Here is a 17,601-nt window from a genome sequence, read left to right as displayed (position 1 = left end):
CTTGATGGGCTTGTTCAATTTGCTATCATTTTTAACTTTATCATTTTTTGGTAAAGTAAAATGGCTATATTTAGTTTGTTGCCAAATTTTAGTAAATACATATGAAATCTTGCCAAAATTTAGCAACATTGACAAAATTTTGACAACCTTAGCTTACTAAAATTTGGCAATGTCAAAACTTGGTAAGGTTGAAAATGGTAGCAAAGTAAACAAGCTCGATATTACAAAAGTCCTAATTGATTTCTTTTACATTGATTATTCAAACGAAATAGCCTGCTAGGGCTTCATCGTTTGGCATATTCATATGCTTATCAGCCAAAATTTAAATTTTCAACGTTAAATTTGGAGCTGAATTTGAGGTTTTTTCATCGAAGTTTATTTTTCAGCCTTTGCTTTTAGATCGCTAAAAGTACATATATATAAAAGTTTTATTTACAAATTGATTTTCATTTGCAAATATGCCATATTCAGAAAATATGCCAAATGATGAGGCCGCTAGTGATTTAACGTTACATATCAATCTAAGAGTAGGATGGTACAAACAGTAAACAAATGGATAGCTTAGAGCCAAAAGACAGGAACATTAGAATTTAGTACTAGAAATCAAGCACTAATCCACTCTGACACGTCATCATGTATCTTCTAATCTACGCCACGTCATTAAAAAAAACCTTGACCTCATATCAGAAACTTTCTTTTCGGCCACCACGTGGGCCCACCTCTCGTCCTCCTCATTTCGAGCGACCTTCCGGTGGACCCCGCCGGCGGCCATCGGCGTCGCCTACGTCGCCGTCAAGCCTCCCCGGCGAGGTGGGCCCCACCTGTCATCCTCCCCGGAGCGAGACGAAAAGCTCCGCGCAACGTATAAATTATTTATCCCGTACACGCCACCTTCATCTATAGCCGCCGCATTTTACTACTGCTCACCACCACCACACCACCCACCCCCTGCCTAGCTATTAGCTAAGCTGCTCTGCTCCACCACTCGTCTTCCGCGCGCAGCAACTGTTCGCGGAAATGCCGAGCCTGGCGCTGCTCAGGGCGGTCGCCATGGCGCTGCTGCTGCTGCTCGCCCGCTCGATGGAGGGGGTGGATGGGGCGGGCGGGGGTGGGAACGCGACGTGCCCGCTCGATCTGAGCTACGTGACGACGTTCCCGTGGGACGCCGACCTGTGCGCCGGCGGGGCGGGGAACATGACGAGGTGCTGCAATACGCTGCTGTCCGTGCTCGCCATCGGCCTCGCGGAGCAGGTCCGCGCCACGGGCCACTTCCGCATCCCGTCGGTGGGGGAGTCCGCGGCCTGCCTCAAGGACTACGGGGCGAAGCTGTCGGCGGCGCCGCTCTCCCTCCCGGGAGCGTCCCTCGTGCAGACCTGCTTCCCTTCGCCGGAGCAGTTCGTCTCCTCGCCGTCCTTCTGCGCCGGCGTCACCACCGCCGCGGAGTACAGGGCGGTCGTCGGGAACGACTCCGTGGCCGCGTTGGACTCCGCGTGCGGCGACCTCTCCTCGACGCCGCACTGCCTCCGCTGCCTCGACGCGGGCATCGCCGCCACCTCCCGCCTCAAAGCCGCCGCCAACATCTCCGCCAACGCCACCACCGACGGCGCCGCGACGACGCGCAACTGCTTCTACCTCACCGTCACGTACGCCGCCGGCATCTCCAACGTCGCCGGCCCCACCAACCCACCTACCGCCGCCTGCACCCTCGGCCTCGCCCTCTCCACCCCTCCCGCCGCGCCGCCCAAATCCCACGACACGGTCATCTACGCCACCGCCATCCCCGTCGCATTCCTCCTGCTCGCCTCGCTCCTCGCGTTCTTGGTCTGGAGGAGGCATGACAAGAAGAAGAAGAAGAAGAAGATCCACGAGATCTCCAAGGAGGGATCGGCGGAGCGGCGGTCGCATCCGCGGCCGAACACGGGCTCCATCCTGTACGACATTGCCGAGCTCTCCAAGGCGACGGACGCCTTCGCCGACCGCAACCTCGTCGGCCGCGGCGGGTTCGGCGCCGTCTACCGCGGCGTGCTCGCGGACGGGTCCGTGGTCGCGGTGAAGAAGATGCTCGACCCGGACGTGGAGGGCGGCGACGAGGAGTTCACCAACGAGGTGGAGATCATCAGCCACCTCCGCCACCGCAACCTGGTGCCGCTCCGCGGCTGCTGCATCGTCGACGACGACGCCGAGGAAGGGAAGCAGAAGTTCCTCGTCTACGACTTCATGCCCAACGGCGCGCTCGAGGACTTCATCTTCCGGGACGGCAAGCGGCCGGCGCTGACATGGGCGCAGCGGCGGAGCATAATCATGGACGTGGCGAAGGGGCTGGAGTACCTGCACTACGGCGTGAAGCCGGCGATCTACCACAGGGACATCAAGGCGACCAACATCCTGCTCGACGGCGACATGCGCGCGCGGGTGGCGGACTTCGGGCTGGCGAGGCGGAGCCGGGAGGGGCAGTCCCACCTCACGACGCGCGTCGCCGGCACGCACGGCTACCTGGCGCCGGAATACGCGCTGTACGGGCAGCTGACGGAGAAGAGCGACGTGTACAGCTTCGGCGTGCTGGTGCTCGAGGTGCTGAGCGCGCGGCGCGTCCTGGACATGTCGGCGCCGTCGGGCCCCGTGCTGATCACCGACTGGGCGTGGGCGCACGTCAAGGCCGGGCAGGCGAGGGAGGTGCTCGACGGCGCGCTGTCGACGGCGGACAGCCCCCGGGGCGGCGCCATGGAGAGGTTCGTGCTCGTCGGGATCCTGTGCGCGCACGTCATGGTGGCGCTCCGGCCGACCATCACCGAGGCGGTGAAGATGCTGGAGGGGGACATGGACATCCCGGAGCTGCCGGACCGGCCGCTGCCGTACGGGCACAGCGCCATGTTCAGCGAGGCCGGGAGCAACTTCAGCGCCTCGCCGGCGTTCAGTGGCCCGTTCATCGACAATGGCGACATGCTCAGGTGATGTAGGAGGTGATCTTTTTCTTGGCGAATTCAAGAATCATACAGCCTACTAGATAAGAACAATAGCCGATATGGATGTAGTGCTCTTGCAAATTCTGGTCAATTGAACTCCAGAATCATATGTTTCGTTATCTCTTGATTTGCATTGATTTTTTTTTCCCATACAATTCATTCCAAGCGATGAAACAGATGGAATTATTATCAGAGTTGGCTGCTACTTGTGAATTTTACTGATCCTTGCCAAGATAACTAGATAATACAAACTGACTGTTCACCATCTGGAAACAAGAACAGTGGCTAATTAAACAAGCAGGGAGAAGCACAAAAGCAACTGACATTGAGTCATTTCTGAATTCTGAGTGCTAATGCTGGGAGAAGCACAAAAGCAACTGACATTGAGTCATTTCTGAATTCTGAGTGCTAATGCTGGGAGGAGCACAAAACAACTGACACTCTCTCATCAGTGTGAGTTCATTCAGACAGGCATGAGAGAAACCACAGATACATCTAGCAGCGCATGAGGAAATGCAAAGCTAGCAAGCAGGAGGTTCAGCCAAATTGGCAGTGCTCAGCAGCCTACTTCTCCTGCTGGAGGTTGGGGTGGCTGGGCTGCACCCTGAAGGTGAACGGCATCGAGGCCGCGAAGTCCCTGTCGTCGTGGTGGTAGCCGAGCTCCAGCTCCCTTATGCCGCCCCTCAGCTCGACCTCCTGCTGGTGCTGAAAACACGGGGAGGAGCTCAGTGAACTCTCAGCTTTCAGGCTTCTTTCAGTAAAGCTTCCCTCACTGAGGTTTGAGCTCTGTGCAGGGAAGTAGTAATCAGATCTGGCATTTCTGATCAATTGCTATATGGATCCAGAATGCAGGGGTAGTTTGTTCATAGATGATAACATCTAATGGAGCAGTCAATTAGATCACTGGTCAAGATTCAATAGGATGTTTTGTCATATATGAACAAACTACACCTGCATTCTGAATCCATATAGCAATTGATTAGAAACAATAGATCTGACTACTACTACTACCGTGCACGGAGTTCAATTTTCAATCGCTATATGAATTCTGAATGCAGGGGTAGTTAGTCTAGAGATTTGTTGCGTAGAATGGTTCTGATTGAATATTGACCAGTGATCTAAGTGACCGCATTAGAATGAGCATGGCACTGAAAAATAGCTAAAGTAGTGATAGGCGCAACTACGAAAGGTCACTTATTATCGAACCTAGTTGAACAGTTAGAGTAGTTATATCAGATGGTATTTGTCCTCAATTTCAGATGGTTTTTAGAAATAGAAATGAGAACACAAGGAATTTTTCAAGTGAAAGTTCAATAGAAAAACAAGTTACTCTGAAGGAAATTACCACCCTAAAAGCCAACATCTTGTGCTCGTCCTCCAGCATCTTCTCCTGCAGCCGAACACAGAGACATGTGAGGTGAGTGATCAGAGCTTGCAAAAGATATTGACTTCATCATCCACAAAAGAAGCACAAGAATCATCCAGATATCTAGAGCTCATACATTCCTTTTATGCATCCTCCAGTGGTCCATCTGCAACATCATGGAAACAAAGGTGACATCAGAAACAAAAACTCTCTCTGAAAAAGAAGAGATGCGGCACTTGCAATCTCTGCATGCCATGCTGAAGTAAACATCAAGCTTCAAAGACAGTAATCACCATCTTGTCCCGCAGATTGGCCTGGCCGTTGTTGAGCGCCTCCTCGATCGCGATCAGCTCCTTGGGCTGCAGGGAGTTCAGATCCTCCCCTTTCATATGCCTGCAACATGGAACAGGCTTGACAAATCACCACCATCCCTGATGTCCCCAACAAGAGCAAAATCTAAAGCTGAAAACGCTACAATGGGTGATTTATAGTTGTCTCTTTAATTAATAGGAAGCGAAAGAAATAAAGATGCATGATAGTAATAAGTTGGGACACTAGCCTGAGCTCGATCTGCATGTTGTCGTTCTCCTTCTTGACACGATCGATCTCTGCGCTGAGGCTCTGAAACGTTTTCCAAGAATACATTTTTTTTAGCATTTCTATTCGATTTTGTAGGAATAAAAGTTTGGAAAAAAAATAATCCAGAAAAGCACGCACCTTGTGCTTCTCATCCCAGAGTATCTTCCCGGAGTTGGTCTGGTACTTCTCCAAGATCCTTGACAGCCTAAAACGCCAAAAAAACAAATCAAATTAAAGGCCAAACACAATGCAAAGAGAACATGCATATCTCAGGAAACACTGAAATTAAGAGCAAGAAAAGAAGAAAAGAAAAAAAAAACAAGGAAGAGGAGAGAGAGAGACGGGGGAAACACGGACGTGGTCTTGGGCGTGCAGTAGTCGGAGAGCTTGCCGGCGCTGGAGAAGATGACGACGCCGACCTCGGCGTCGCAGAGCACGCCGATCTCGCGGGCCTTCTTGAGTATCCCGGCGCGGCGCTTCGAGAACGTCACCTGCCGGTTCGTCGAGTTCTCGATCCTCTTGATCTCGATCTTGCCGCGCCCCATATCCAACTCCTCCTCCTCCTCCTCCACTCCAAGAACACAAACCAAGAAACAAATCTTCACCTCGCTCTCGAAGAAACAAGAGGGTTGGGGAGTTGCCGTTCTTCCGGTCTTTAAGGTGGGGATGGTGGGGGGTGTGGACGACTGGACGCCATGGTTGGAGTGGAGTAATAAAGGAGGGTGCAGTGGAGGAGGAGGAGGAGGGAGGCCGCCATGGAAGGAATGGAGGTGAGGGGGGCTTTCGCGGTGGGGCAGGGCTGGAGCGCCGGAAATGGAAACTGCTCTCTCTCTCTCTCTCTCTCTCTCTCTCTCTCGCGTGGTGCATTGCGCCATTGCCTGGCTACGTTTCGACCGGGTGCAGTCCGTGCAGATCGATCGACGTAGGGGTAGGGCTCGGTGCTCGAGCTTGAGCTGACCTGGTTTGCGTGGGACTCAGATGGAAATGAGAATGACACATGGTGAGCATCCATTGATGGAGAAATCGTTTTTAGTCCCAGTTCGTAACCCCTTGTAGTTTCGGGACTACAAATTCAGGACTAAAGATCCCTATCTTTAGGTCCTGTTTGTTTCAGTTTAAGATTATTGTAATCTAAATTATTAAATCAGATTACTCTAAGCTGAATTATAATAAGCTAACATAAAATAAGCTACGAGTTGTTTGTTTTTCTGGATTATTAGAGGCATCTAAGGGTGGTGGGTCTTTAGCCACTCAATAATATGGAAAAAGCTTCCCTAGAGGAGATTATTGGATTATAGTAATCTGACTTATAGATTATAATAATCTAGCATAATAATCTACTTGTTTGTTTCAGCTTACTCCTAATAATCCAGATTATAATAATCTTAAGCTGAATCAAACAGGGCCTTAGTCCCGATTCAAATACTCGGGACTAAAGATGGGAGAGGCAGTCCTGATTAGTTTTTTTATTTTCATTTATTGCTACTTACTACTCAATCTCTAATTTATTTTCTCCCAAATTATGTGGGATGCATATTCTTAAATCAAACCCCAAATCAAAGTAACATCCCAAATACACAAATCAATCATATACACCACAGATTATAGATCCCAAATCAAACCCCAAATCAAATAAACATCCCAAATACACAAATCATATACATCTCAGATTCATGCAATGAATCACAGATTCTAAAAAAGAAATTATACATCTCAATTCATGCAATGAATCACAAATTCTTCATCTCAACCTATACATGGATCACAAATTCTTCAAAAAAAAGAGAAAAAACGCAAGCCGCCGGCCGGCTCAGCCGCTGCCGCCTCCCCGGCCGCCACTTTGCCGCGCCGCAACGCCGGCCGCCACCGTCTGGCCCACCCTCCCCCTCCTGCTGCGCACTTCAGCCACACGCGAAGGGATAAGGAAAGAAAAGAGATAAGGAGGAAGGGAAGAGATAAGGATTAGATATGAAAATAGAGAGAGAGGAGTTTGTGTGGATGGGAAAAGACGATAAGTAATAGGGATTATATAGTGCGTTTTGATCTTTAGTCCCGGTTAGTAACACCAACCGGGACCAAAGATCATCGTGATCTTTAATCGGGATTAAAGATCCGAACTTTAGTTCTCCAACCGGGACTAAAGATCCTGGAGGGCCCTGACAACACCTCACAGCATGTGAACCGGGACTAAAGATCACGTAGTCCCATTCTGTTTATAAACCGGGACTAAAAACCAACTTTAGTCCCGATTTTTTATTGCAACCGGGACTAATGTGGTTTTTGGTCGACCGGGCAAAGATGGTTTCTCCACTAGTGATCTTTTCTCCTCTAGTCGTTCTCTTTTGTGTGGAAACTATTCTGAACTCTCGAGGGAACTGTTTGAGCAACATACAAACAACGAGATGATGTTCCTTCGAGAGTTTAAAATCCACACTCCTCTTTTGTGATCTTCATTCACTCATTCTTGCTCGAGGGAACTGTTTGAGCAACATACAAACAACGAGATGATGTTTCCTCGAGAGTTTAAAATCCACACTCCTCTTTTGTGATCTTCATTCACTCATTCTGCAAGGAGCAGGAATGAGCATGAGGTTGGGCAGATTCTGAACCATTCAGGCTGCAAACTATGAGGGCTTCATTGCTCAACCATGTAAGGCACCGGTAAAGCCATTCACAATGCACCGAGATGGTGAGTGGTTCGAACTCGTCATGTTGGTGTGGCAGGCTGGTGGCTCCAGCTAGACTAAACCCGTGCCTCTGTGAGGTTTCTAGTTCCTTGCAGAGGGCGTGAGTGTCCCGATAGGGTTGAGGGGTACTTATGTTCAGGGTACAGCTCGTGAGGCCGGGCAGTCTCGTTCCCCATTCTTTCTTCCAAATGGCAGCGACCAAAATAAAGTGGTGTGACAAATGTCATTGGGGAAGAGAACTAGCGCAACGGAGAAGGAGAGAATAGGAGTGTATTGTCTCCAGACATCACAGAGTCTATCGCACAATCTACGGCCATATTTGTTGAGGTCTTCACTCAATCCGTCGTTGTCGGTTACCTAGGAACTAGGGTTCCCATAGCAGACAACGCGCACAAGGCAAATGACATGTGTCCGCTCACCCAGCTCGTTACCCGCGCTGGGGAACAGTTTGGGGGCGACACGTGGCCCATCTCAGATTGCAAAGGACGTTGCCTTCGGGGCACCCCGAGAGAAGATCCCAAATCGTATTCAGGCTGATCTTGGGTCTCATACTCTTTTCCATTTATTCATGATAGGACGATTATCTACCCCAGGGCAATGAGTATGGAAGACAACGCCTGTCACTTTAGTCGTGTTGAATCTGACACTAGTGTTGGCAATGGCATGTGGGCCCTGTGTCCAGGTTCAACATGGCTAAGGAGATGTGGTCAGGTTCTACCACACCCCATCGAGACCCATGCCTTTTATTGGGCAATGGCAGGTGGACCCCGTGTCCAGCTAGGCATGGTGAATCCTATTCATCGTGTCGTTGCGTGGATTAAGTAGGGTGTGTGGCAAGTTCCGTGATGCCCCACTCAGAGTGGACCCTACTCAAAGTTGCCTTGAGGCTTTGGTGGATTCGACACGGTAGCATGCTGAGCTCTAGCACATATATCTCGCGAATAGTAGGCCCTGCCAGGTGTACCCCCCAGGTCAACGGAGTAGGTAAGAAGAGGAGTTACTGAGAAGACTTATCATACTTGATCTTGATATGAAAAAAGATATTTCCTCGAACTTTAGTCATGTGGTTTCCCCCATATAAGGTATAAGGGGAAAACCGAGACCAAAGGAGAGCGGATTGGATGGTGGTGACTAAGGAGAGACTTCAACACATTATGTCAAGCTCTCTTAGTAAACCCCAAAAAGAAAGGAAGCAGAACTACTCCGAGTAGTCGATAAACCTGTAAAATCCTTCAAGCGCAAGAAATCACCACCATAAGAGAAGTAGGGTATTACACCTTCGGATAGCCCAAATCTGTATACTTCGATCGTGTTCGTTTGTTTGTTTCTTGCGCTCTTGAGGGGCTCAAGTCACCTCCTTACACGTGACTAGCTCCTCAACCGAACTCACAGAAGGGGGTCCTACCAGATCCCCATTATCAAGGTTCACACTCCGACAACCGCCCCCTCCCTCGTAATGGATCTAGGCGTCAATGAGCTCATCGGCCCTAGCTTTGAGGCCGCTGAACAAATCCAGCGGTAGAGTGAATCCGCCTTCGATTTTCGTTGGAGATAGAGATGAGGTCGCGAACGTCAGGAAGGGATGCAAGTGAGGTGGGCATGAGCGCTGGGTTTATCTTATGGAAATGTATCTGGAATCTAGAAAGCAGTCTTAGGAACATCTTTCTTTTTATTAACAAAAATATGTCAGTCAACAGGAAATCAATAGATGCAGTAGCTTAGAGCATCCCCAACAGAGTGGCCATTTTTGGCTCTCCAAATGCCTATTTGGCCAGCCTAATAAAAGTTTAGAGAGTCAAATTTGTCTTCTATTCCAACAGACTCTCCCGTTCCACTCTCTATTAACCAATGGACCCCACCTGTCATTCTCCTCCTCTTTCTTCTTCCTCTCTCTCTCCAATCCTCTGCTCATGCCAGCGGGTCGGCTGCGGCGACACTGCGGAGGAGGTGGCGAAGGCGTCGAGCCGCCCCGCTGCCGCTCCCTCCCTCTCTCCCTCGCCGCACTAGGAGGGCGATGACGGCGGCACTGGGCGGGCAGATCAGGAAGAGAGGGAGCCGCTGCGGGGAAAGGTAGGCGACGACGCGGACGGCGGCAGCGGTCGCGGCTGGCGACGGCGCGGATGGCGGTGGAGGTCGTTGCCGCCGATGGTGCGAACGGCGGCAGAGATCGCGGCCGCCGACTGCGGTGGAGGTCGCGGTGGGCGACGGCGCGGACGACGGCGGCGGTCACGTGTGACCACGTCGGCGCTGGAGGCTATGCGAGAGAGAATAGCCGGCAGAGAGAAGATGGGAGGAGAATGTGTGTGGGGCCCACAATTGCCCAGCGATTTTTGGCTGGCCAAATTTGGCTAGTGGAGGGAGGGTTGGAGAGGCTGTTGGAGCACGTTTTTTTGTTAGAGTGGCTAAGATTTTGCTTAGAGAGTAATTTGGATAGGCTGTTGGAGATGCTCTTAGTACTGCTACTGTATAATGCGCAACAGTTGTTTGTGTTGGTGAACTCAGACCAAATTCCATTGTAAAACATCTGAAAAAACGTGGCTGTTCGGAGGACATCACCTGTGAAATCCATTATGACTTTATGAGGTCTTGCTCTTGCAGTCATGTAACTATTCCTCCGGTACAAAATTATCCGTAAAAGGTTGAAATTCACAGAAACTTCCTTGGCTTGGTAACTAAAAAATAAAAAAGCGTACACTAACTACGTTATCAAAATAAATCTAATTTCTGTAGCATCAACGACTCCGTGGCCCAATGGATAAGGCGCTGGTCTACGGAACCAGAGATTCTGGGTTCGATCCCCAGCGGAGTCGCAATAGCATATTAATTTTGCTATGTTGTTTCTGTTTTACTACCTGGACTCCTGGAGGTTTCACTTCCAACACTGCCACTTGCTCGAAATCAATCTTTTCCCATTTTTTTGTCACTCACGTTGGTCACAGTTCAAAAGGTATTGCCTCTTCATGCAAATGATGATGATTTCTCTTTTCCCTTGTCTCTTCCAAGCATAGCTCATCAGAATCGCTAATTAGCAATCAGCCACGTACATACAAAGTTTATACGTAACATATAAAGTTTATGTATATGGATATAAATTTTATACATATACTCAAAACGATTATACGCGCATGTATAAAAAAAATGATACATCAAAATATGTATGCGCATAAGATTTATATACATATATTTTTTATATAAATATATATATAAAGTTTGTACGTAATTTTGCCCACGCAACTCCACCCCACTCCCGCAGCCCATCCCAACCCAACACCAGTTCAGAGAGTAGCAGTGCAGCACAGCCAAACCAGGCCACTCAAGATTGCAATCTCTGAAACCCAAACTGGCATTTCAGGAGGGTTTTACAGGTAAAAGAAAAAATTACAACCAGGCAGGTAGTGCAGTGAAGTCGCAGGGCTGAGCAGAAAGCAAAGGTGGGTTCGCACAACAGAGACCAACTGGAGGAATGGAAGCTCATGTTCCTTCAGCTCCAAACTGGGACCTGGCAATGGAGACAAATGCCGACTCAGTCTCCGTCTTGGATAATCTCAATGGCCGTCGGGTCATCCGTTTCGTAGTCGTCTGCGTCGATCGGATTGCAAGCTAGTGGCTTGTCGATCCATGGCATGTAGGCCCCCTCGTGGCACAGGTTCTGGAAACAGTTAAAACAATTTAGGCTTTAGGAACAATTTAATAACTTATTATTAATGCCTTCAGCATAGCTATCCTTAATTCCCAAACGAAGAACATAATAAGGAGTACATCAAGAACATCATTCTTGTTCCCTAGAGTTATGTTGTGAGCATTCATTGATTAGTGGCCAGATCTTTCAAAGATTAGTACCCTGTGAAATATCTGAATCAAAGAAGTAACATGCACAGAAGGAAGATCGGACAGACTAGTTCCCTCTATGTCAATGCGGTGAAAAATGCTAGCGACAACTGTTCCTTGTTTAATGTATTTTATAGTGAAATCATTTTAGTCATTGCACCATAAAAGGAATTACTGTGATTTATATCTTCTTCTTTTTTCGAAACGGAATCACAGAGACAGACACCTAATATTTTGACATAGTTTCAGCCATTAGTCAAATGAAGAACAATAAATCTCAATTCCACTTATAGGGTAGTTTAGAGATCACCTCCAACCAGAAGAAGAATTTTCGCAGGAGGCAAAGTTTTCTCTCATCAGAGTCAGCAGAATCTATTTGTATGGCTAGATCTGTATGAGAGACCAAACATTAGTGTTGATAAAAGAAATCAAGTACTAAGCAGAATCTGCCAATCTGGCTTATGTGAAGCACCAAGTAACTTGCAAATATGCAATTATACATCGTGCCATAAAAATCAGACTTCAGCAATTGTTACCAGGGAAATGTTATTCACAAATGCATGGATGCCGTAAATTTATTTTATATTCAAAATTGACATCATATAATACAACCCTCAATGGTAAGCTACTAATTAAAAAAAAAAAAGAATTCCTTTTCCCTGTGATATGTGCCTATGTCTCATTTTATTGAGGGGTTGCAGTAATGAACTAGTCAGAGGTCTAGCCTATTGACTTAACAAATAAATTCCACTGATCCTTTGCAACTGGCGAAAGACAAAGGCCTTGAAAGTTAATCCGTAGGATACAACAACAGGCTGGAGCACAGATCAATTATGTGATGCTACTAGATCATATAATGTACAACGAGTGTCAAAGCTTGTCAACGCCGCTCAAATTTAGGACAAAATCAAGCCCTTGGACTGTTAGACATGAGGATTACGAAATTACTGACCAGAATTTAGTGATTACCTGGGTAGTGATCAAGAAATGACAACCCAACTGCCCTTGTGGCATAGGGCTTGGATGCATTTCGCAAGTGTCTCTGTCTACTGACAAGCTTCCGATCTGTAGCTTTTCTCAAAAGCTCTTTATATTCATTTAGGTCATACGGCTTACTTAAAACATCATTAAGTTTTTCATCAAATGTAGAGGGAATGCCACAACTAAGAGCAAGAGGTTCTCCTTGTTCATCTCCGCATACCTGGGTCCAAAAAGCAAGGTACATAATAAATAAAACATCATTAAAGATATTGCCAAGGGAACTTAAGCAGACAAATGACTCACATTCAAATCAGAAAGTTCAGTACAAGGTGGAAGTCCATGCTCATCTATGCAGACTAGATCCTGACCACCCATGTTCTCTAAAGCAAGGCCATCCATTTCACGTTCAGATGCAGAATTATTGATCTTCCCAAGCCCATCTCCATCAGTATTCATAGCATTCTCTTCACCCATGTTTTCAAATGCAGTCATCAAAGAATCTCTTCCATTTGTGGAAGTGGCTATTCTCAATTCATCATATCCAACCAGTGTCTCCTCTGCTTGCCCATATACAATGGTAACACCTGGTTCTGGCTCAATAACCATGAGACCATTCTTGATCTTCAGAAGTCTCAGAAATGTAGCATATGATTCATCGATTTCTGACGTCTGCATCGCAAATGATGTACCTAGTGAAAAACAATGCCCCGCATTTGCACTGCCAGCCTTGTCTGATGTTACACCTGGTCCCTCGCTGTTTTGATTACAATGGCTTCTACGCAATGAACTTTTTGTGATATTTGTGCCGGATTTGGCATTAGCATATCCATTGGATGCATGATCTTGTGCATATCTTAGAAAAACAGGCGAGCCATGGTCCCCTCTCGGCGCATCAAGTACATAGCCGTTCCCATCTTCCCTCAGATGTTCCAAGAAAAGCCTGTAACTTGGATCTATTTCTGGGATACTATCAACAGGTAGACTACCAAACACTTTGTTCTTGCTGCATGATGATCTGCTCACCATGTCCTGGGCCTTCATCTGGCAACTCCCCTGGAAATCCAAGAAGTGTAAAAAACCACAGCTACATCAATCCGAAGAGCAACAAGCACGGATACAACCTACAGAGAGCTGCATCAAGAGTAGTACCACGGTGTTGAAAAAAGAAAAGAAGAGAAAAAAATCGAGAATTTAGAGTATTTACCATCAAATTCGCGTGCCTCAACTTTTTTACCACTCAATTCGTATGCCCTCTATAATATGACATTAGGAGTGCTAAACTACTAATTTGTCTATTTGGTACCATTTTCTCTGTTTTTCATGTATTTCTTGTTTCTTAATTTTATTTGTGTATTTTTTTACTGGTTTGTGGACATTTCTACCCCTGGGCCCCCGATCGATCCCTCCAGGCAAGCGCCCCCGACCGGCATCAGCGCCGTCGACCGCGACCACCCCGCCGCGCAGCGTCACTACCCCACCACCAAGCGCCGCCGCAGATCGCCGCCGCCGCCAGGGTGAGCAAGCTCGCCGCCCCAGCCCCCAGGTCGACAGCATATACATGTCTATTACGCTCAGGCGTAACAATTTACCGGTCAGGCGTCTACAGTTTACAATAATTTGCTACAATATACATGTCTGCTACGGAATCAGGCGTTGCAAATGAGCAAAAATGGCCTCAACCAATTCCTGCTGCAACCATATGATCTTCAAATTGATTTTGGGAGCGATTGAAAAACTGAAGAAAAAGAGAAACAGCAGCTTTGCCACCATCTTATCTCCTTGTTTCTGCTTTGCTACTGGGGACTGCCCTGCTCATCGCCTCCATCTTCCAGTTCTTGCCTGTAAAAGGAATCGGAAAGCTACTTACTCTTTGCAGACCATCGGCAGCGCCCCGCGGTGTAGGCGGTGGGGCCGTCGAGCTGGGGCGGCGGGGGTGGTGGTGCTCGGCGGTGGGGGCGGTGGGGCGTCGAGTCAGCCGCGGCGGCGGCAGCTCTCGGCGGTTGGGGCGGTGGTCGGGGGCGGCGAGCTTGCGCACCCTGGCGGCGGCGGCGATCTGCAGCGGCGCTTGGTGGTGAGGTAATGGCGCTCGGCGGCAGGGTGGTCGCGGTCGACGGCGCCGATGCCTGGAGGGATCGATCGATCCAGAGGAGTATCTCTCTTTGGATCTGACAGGTGGGCCTAGAGGTAGAAATGTCCACAAACCAGTAAAAAATATACAAATGGAATTAAGAAACGAGAAATACATGAAAAATAGAGAAAGTGGTATCAAATAGATAAATTAGCACTCCTAATGATATATATTATAGAGGGCATGTGAACTGAGTGGTAAAAAAGTTGAGGCACCTAAATTTGATAGTAAATACTCTAAATTCTCGAAAAAAATCGGCACATTGTTGCAGTTAACCAATTAAATGCACAATAAAACTAGCCCACAATAAGAACTAGTATCAGCTTGTAGGCCTCGGCCATGCACGCGGTGGAGGTTAGCCAGATAGATGATGATCTCCCGCATTACCCGAATTGATTAATTGATTACCTCCACCACATGACCCCTGCCCCTGTTCTTGATCCCTTTTGCTGCATGAGCAGCAGCACAGTTGAACAACCTAATCTCTCGAAGAGGAGAGAGAGGGGGAGTGGCAGGAAATGGGTGGGGGTTTACAGTGGGAGAGAGTGGATGCGGTGGCCGCAGGCAAAGAGGAGGAGGAGGAGAGACGATGTGGCAGCGAAGGTTGGTGACCCAGCGGACGACCTGTTTGAGGAGAGGAGAAAGTAGCCAACTCACGGGTGTGCATTACCAAGTATCCACCTAGGAAAATATATACTGCAAACCACTTATACAGCGAAAACTTAAAAACTATTGTTTAGATCTAAAAACGAGCCTATGAGATTCGTCCACATCACCATGAGTAAAAATTTTACTCCTTGTTCACATCACCATTACTCATAAGTAATAAATGTAGTAAAATTTTTACTCATTGTAACGTGGATGAATCTTGGCTACAATATTCTTCTCCCTCCCCTCTCTACAGTAGCCTCTCTCTCTCCCTCGTCTCCCATCCCCTCCTTCCCCCAGATTCTAGCGGTTCACCGCCGGCGAGGGTTGGAGGAGGGGTCCGGCCACCTCCCCCTACTAGTGTAGTGTGGTTAGGTCTGTTATTAGGTCGTTAGGTGCTTCTTGTAGTTAGGTCTAGTTGGTGCTTTTGCCGGTGAGTCTCCACGGATGCCAGTGTGGACGGCGGCGGTGATGGTTGGTGGTGGTGGAGGTGCGAGATCCGAAGATCAGTGGACGAATCGACGAGTGGAGATGGCTCCTTGTGGTAGTGTTGGTTGCAGCACCGTCTTCGCCCGAGAGGTCGCCACCCAGCTCCTATTGGCGGCTGCGGCGGCTTCTCGAGGCCTTCGTTGGCTAGCGCTGGCAGCACATGTCCGTGTCGCCCTACTATTTCCCGGAGCTTGCTACTCGCGGATGTCAAGCCGATAGGTCCTAGTGCATTCACTGGTTGCAGCGACGATTTCTTAGACGTCGTGGATTTGTTTTCGCCCGGAGCTCACAGCTCGTGATGCACGATGACAACCCGATGATGGCTTGGTACATCCAATGGATGTGGCGGTGGTTTCTCTAATGCCTGAACGGGAGCTTCCAATGCCAAGGTTCCATTAGTCAAGATTCACACGCTTCCCCAACCACGTACGTCGATCCAAGAAGACAACAGTTCGTTTGCCACCATTCGAGTTCTTCAGTGGGTATGGGAACCTGGATTTGGGCTCCATCTTCCCATGTGTTTTCTAACAGCTTGTTCCATGCAGAGTTTGTTGTTCGGGTTGAGCTTACTCTCCTTAGATTTAACGACGAACTCCGTGGACAACTCTTGCTGAGCATGGGGATGCTTACACCAAAATTTGTGACTCAGTAGCATACTTCTATTTTGTGCCGTCATTGTGGAGGCAACCGAAGGGGATTGCTGGTTTGTCAAGCGTTGTGCACGCCAAAGGAGGCCCAAGGTCGCAATCATCGCGGCATTGCCACACCTCCCTGTCGATTTGCACCTTCTCCGTTGTGTGGTTTCATTAGGAAGTTTGTGGCCTTAGTGCAGTTCCCATTCTTTAGAAACGGATGGTTTTATGCTTTCAGTTTATCTGTTTGGCAATGTAGATTTATTCCCGTGAACTCTATCGTTTTATATTAATGGTTGTTTAAGTTTAAGAAAAATGTGGATGAATCTTAAATATCTATTTCTCAATTCTCGATCGTTGTTAGGGTTTCACTAGTTTCTACCATATAATTTTCCTATCTACTGTCCGTTTCAGTTCAGTTGTCTCAGGTTTATCTTTCTTCTCCTCTTTAAGAGGCCATTTTCTATTAAAGAAATTGCTAGAAAACGCAGCACAGTTTTTCTCCCCGAAAACTATTAAATTTGTGAGCATTAGATAACTTTAAGAGTCGTGCAAATGAAAAGAATAAAATAAAATAACCTATACACAATAGAAAATTAAACCAGGACGTTTCTACCTATGTCGCTAGCCATCTGATAAAAGACCAGTAATATACCCGTGCTAACACAACGGTGATAATTGATAATGCAAAAACCAAAAGGTAATATTTAAGATTCACGAATAAAATAACGATAGAGAGATGTGTATTGTTCTCATGAATATTATTATACTGTTAATAAATTCCCAAAGTTGGCCATGAATAGAGTTCTACAATATTTTAACATTTCAAAACACAAACAATAGCTCATGGTGTCTAACTTTCTATACCACATATAGATACAAATATCACCTACAAGTTCTACAGGTGCTATTTTTTCAATACATGCATCGCCTAGAAACATTCTGCAACTTCTGCTCCTCACTGGTCACCTTCCTCCTTATAGAGCACCTCAAGAAGCCATATGAACTTCTCTATCGAACGCATATTAGTAGAAGCACCATATTGAAGACAATGCGTTCGCCTACCACGAGGCACACGCTCATAAAGACATATTCATCACTTGGCATTAGTAATTTTACTCCCAAAATATTTGGCAAAATCCCGGTTTCTATTAAGGCAAGAATATGTAGCAAAGCAAATATATAGGCTTTTACATGGCTCCAATTTTGTTCATGTTAATGAGTTGAAAAAGGTAAAATGAACATGAATACTTTGTTAAATCTGCAGATAAACTTTTCGGATCATGGAAATGCATTTGTC

At 47.5% G+C, this 17,601-nt stretch overlaps 3 protein-coding genes and 1 non-coding gene across 6 annotated transcripts; 2 read left to right on the top strand and 2 right to left on the bottom strand.

Annotated features, from left to right (window-relative positions):
* The first annotated feature begins 915 nt into the window (after positions 1-915).
* On the top strand, positions 916-3,155 carry LOC127773897 (probable receptor-like protein kinase At1g11050). Its single transcript, XM_052300122.1, has one exon. It carries the CDS (start codon positions 1,018-1,020, stop codon positions 2,950-2,952), a length of 1,935 nt encoding a protein of 644 aa, XP_052156082.1. The 5' UTR covers positions 916-1,017; the 3' UTR covers positions 2,953-3,155.
* Positions 3,156-3,201: 46 nt separating this feature from the next.
* Positions 3,202-5,728, bottom strand: LOC127773898 (MADS-box transcription factor 4). Of its 2 annotated transcripts, none has more exons than XM_052300124.1 (7): positions 5,266-5,728; positions 5,047-5,113; positions 4,889-4,950; positions 4,623-4,722; positions 4,466-4,495; positions 4,312-4,353; positions 3,202-3,668 (listed from the first exon to the last, which is right to left on the bottom strand). In XM_052300124.1, exons 1-7 carry the CDS (start codon positions 5,451-5,453, stop codon positions 3,528-3,530), a joined length of 630 nt encoding a protein of 209 aa, XP_052156084.1. In that variant the 5' UTR covers positions 5,454-5,728; the 3' UTR covers positions 3,202-3,527. The 2 variants fall into 2 exon arrangements, with proteins under 2 accessions (XP_052156084.1, XP_052156083.1); XM_052300123.1 differs by having other exon boundaries at positions 4,309-4,353; positions 5,266-5,712.
* A 4,604-nt stretch (positions 5,729-10,332) lies between these two features.
* On the top strand, positions 10,333-10,405 carry TRNAR-ACG (transfer RNA arginine (anticodon ACG)). Its single transcript has one exon. It is a non-coding gene; the product is annotated as a tRNA-Arg (tRNA).
* Positions 10,406-10,764: 359 nt separating this feature from the next.
* On the bottom strand, positions 10,765-14,560 carry LOC127775030 (uncharacterized). 2 transcript variants are annotated; one of them, XM_052301336.1, is made up of 5 exons: positions 14,272-14,560; positions 12,708-13,457; positions 12,393-12,624; positions 11,734-11,813; positions 10,765-11,244 (listed from the first exon to the last, which is right to left on the bottom strand). In XM_052301336.1, the coding sequence occupies exons 2-5, from the start codon at positions 13,443-13,445 to the stop codon at positions 11,119-11,121; spliced, it is 1,176 nt and encodes a 391-aa protein (XP_052157296.1). In that variant the 5' UTR covers positions 13,446-13,457; positions 14,272-14,560; the 3' UTR covers positions 10,765-11,118. The 2 variants fall into 2 exon arrangements, with proteins under 2 accessions (XP_052157296.1, XP_052157295.1); XM_052301335.1 differs by lacking the exon at positions 14,272-14,560 and adding an exon at positions 13,609-14,238.
* Positions 14,561-17,601: the final 3,041 nt, after the last annotated feature.

The sequence above is a fragment of the Oryza glaberrima genome, chromosome 5, assembly GCF_000147395.1.
Source record: "Oryza glaberrima chromosome 5, OglaRS2, whole genome shotgun sequence".
NCBI classification, from domain to species: domain Eukaryota; kingdom Viridiplantae; phylum Streptophyta; class Magnoliopsida; order Poales; family Poaceae; genus Oryza; species Oryza glaberrima.
Note: the sequence above shows the minus strand (reverse complement) of the source record. Positions and strands in the feature narration are given on the sequence as shown.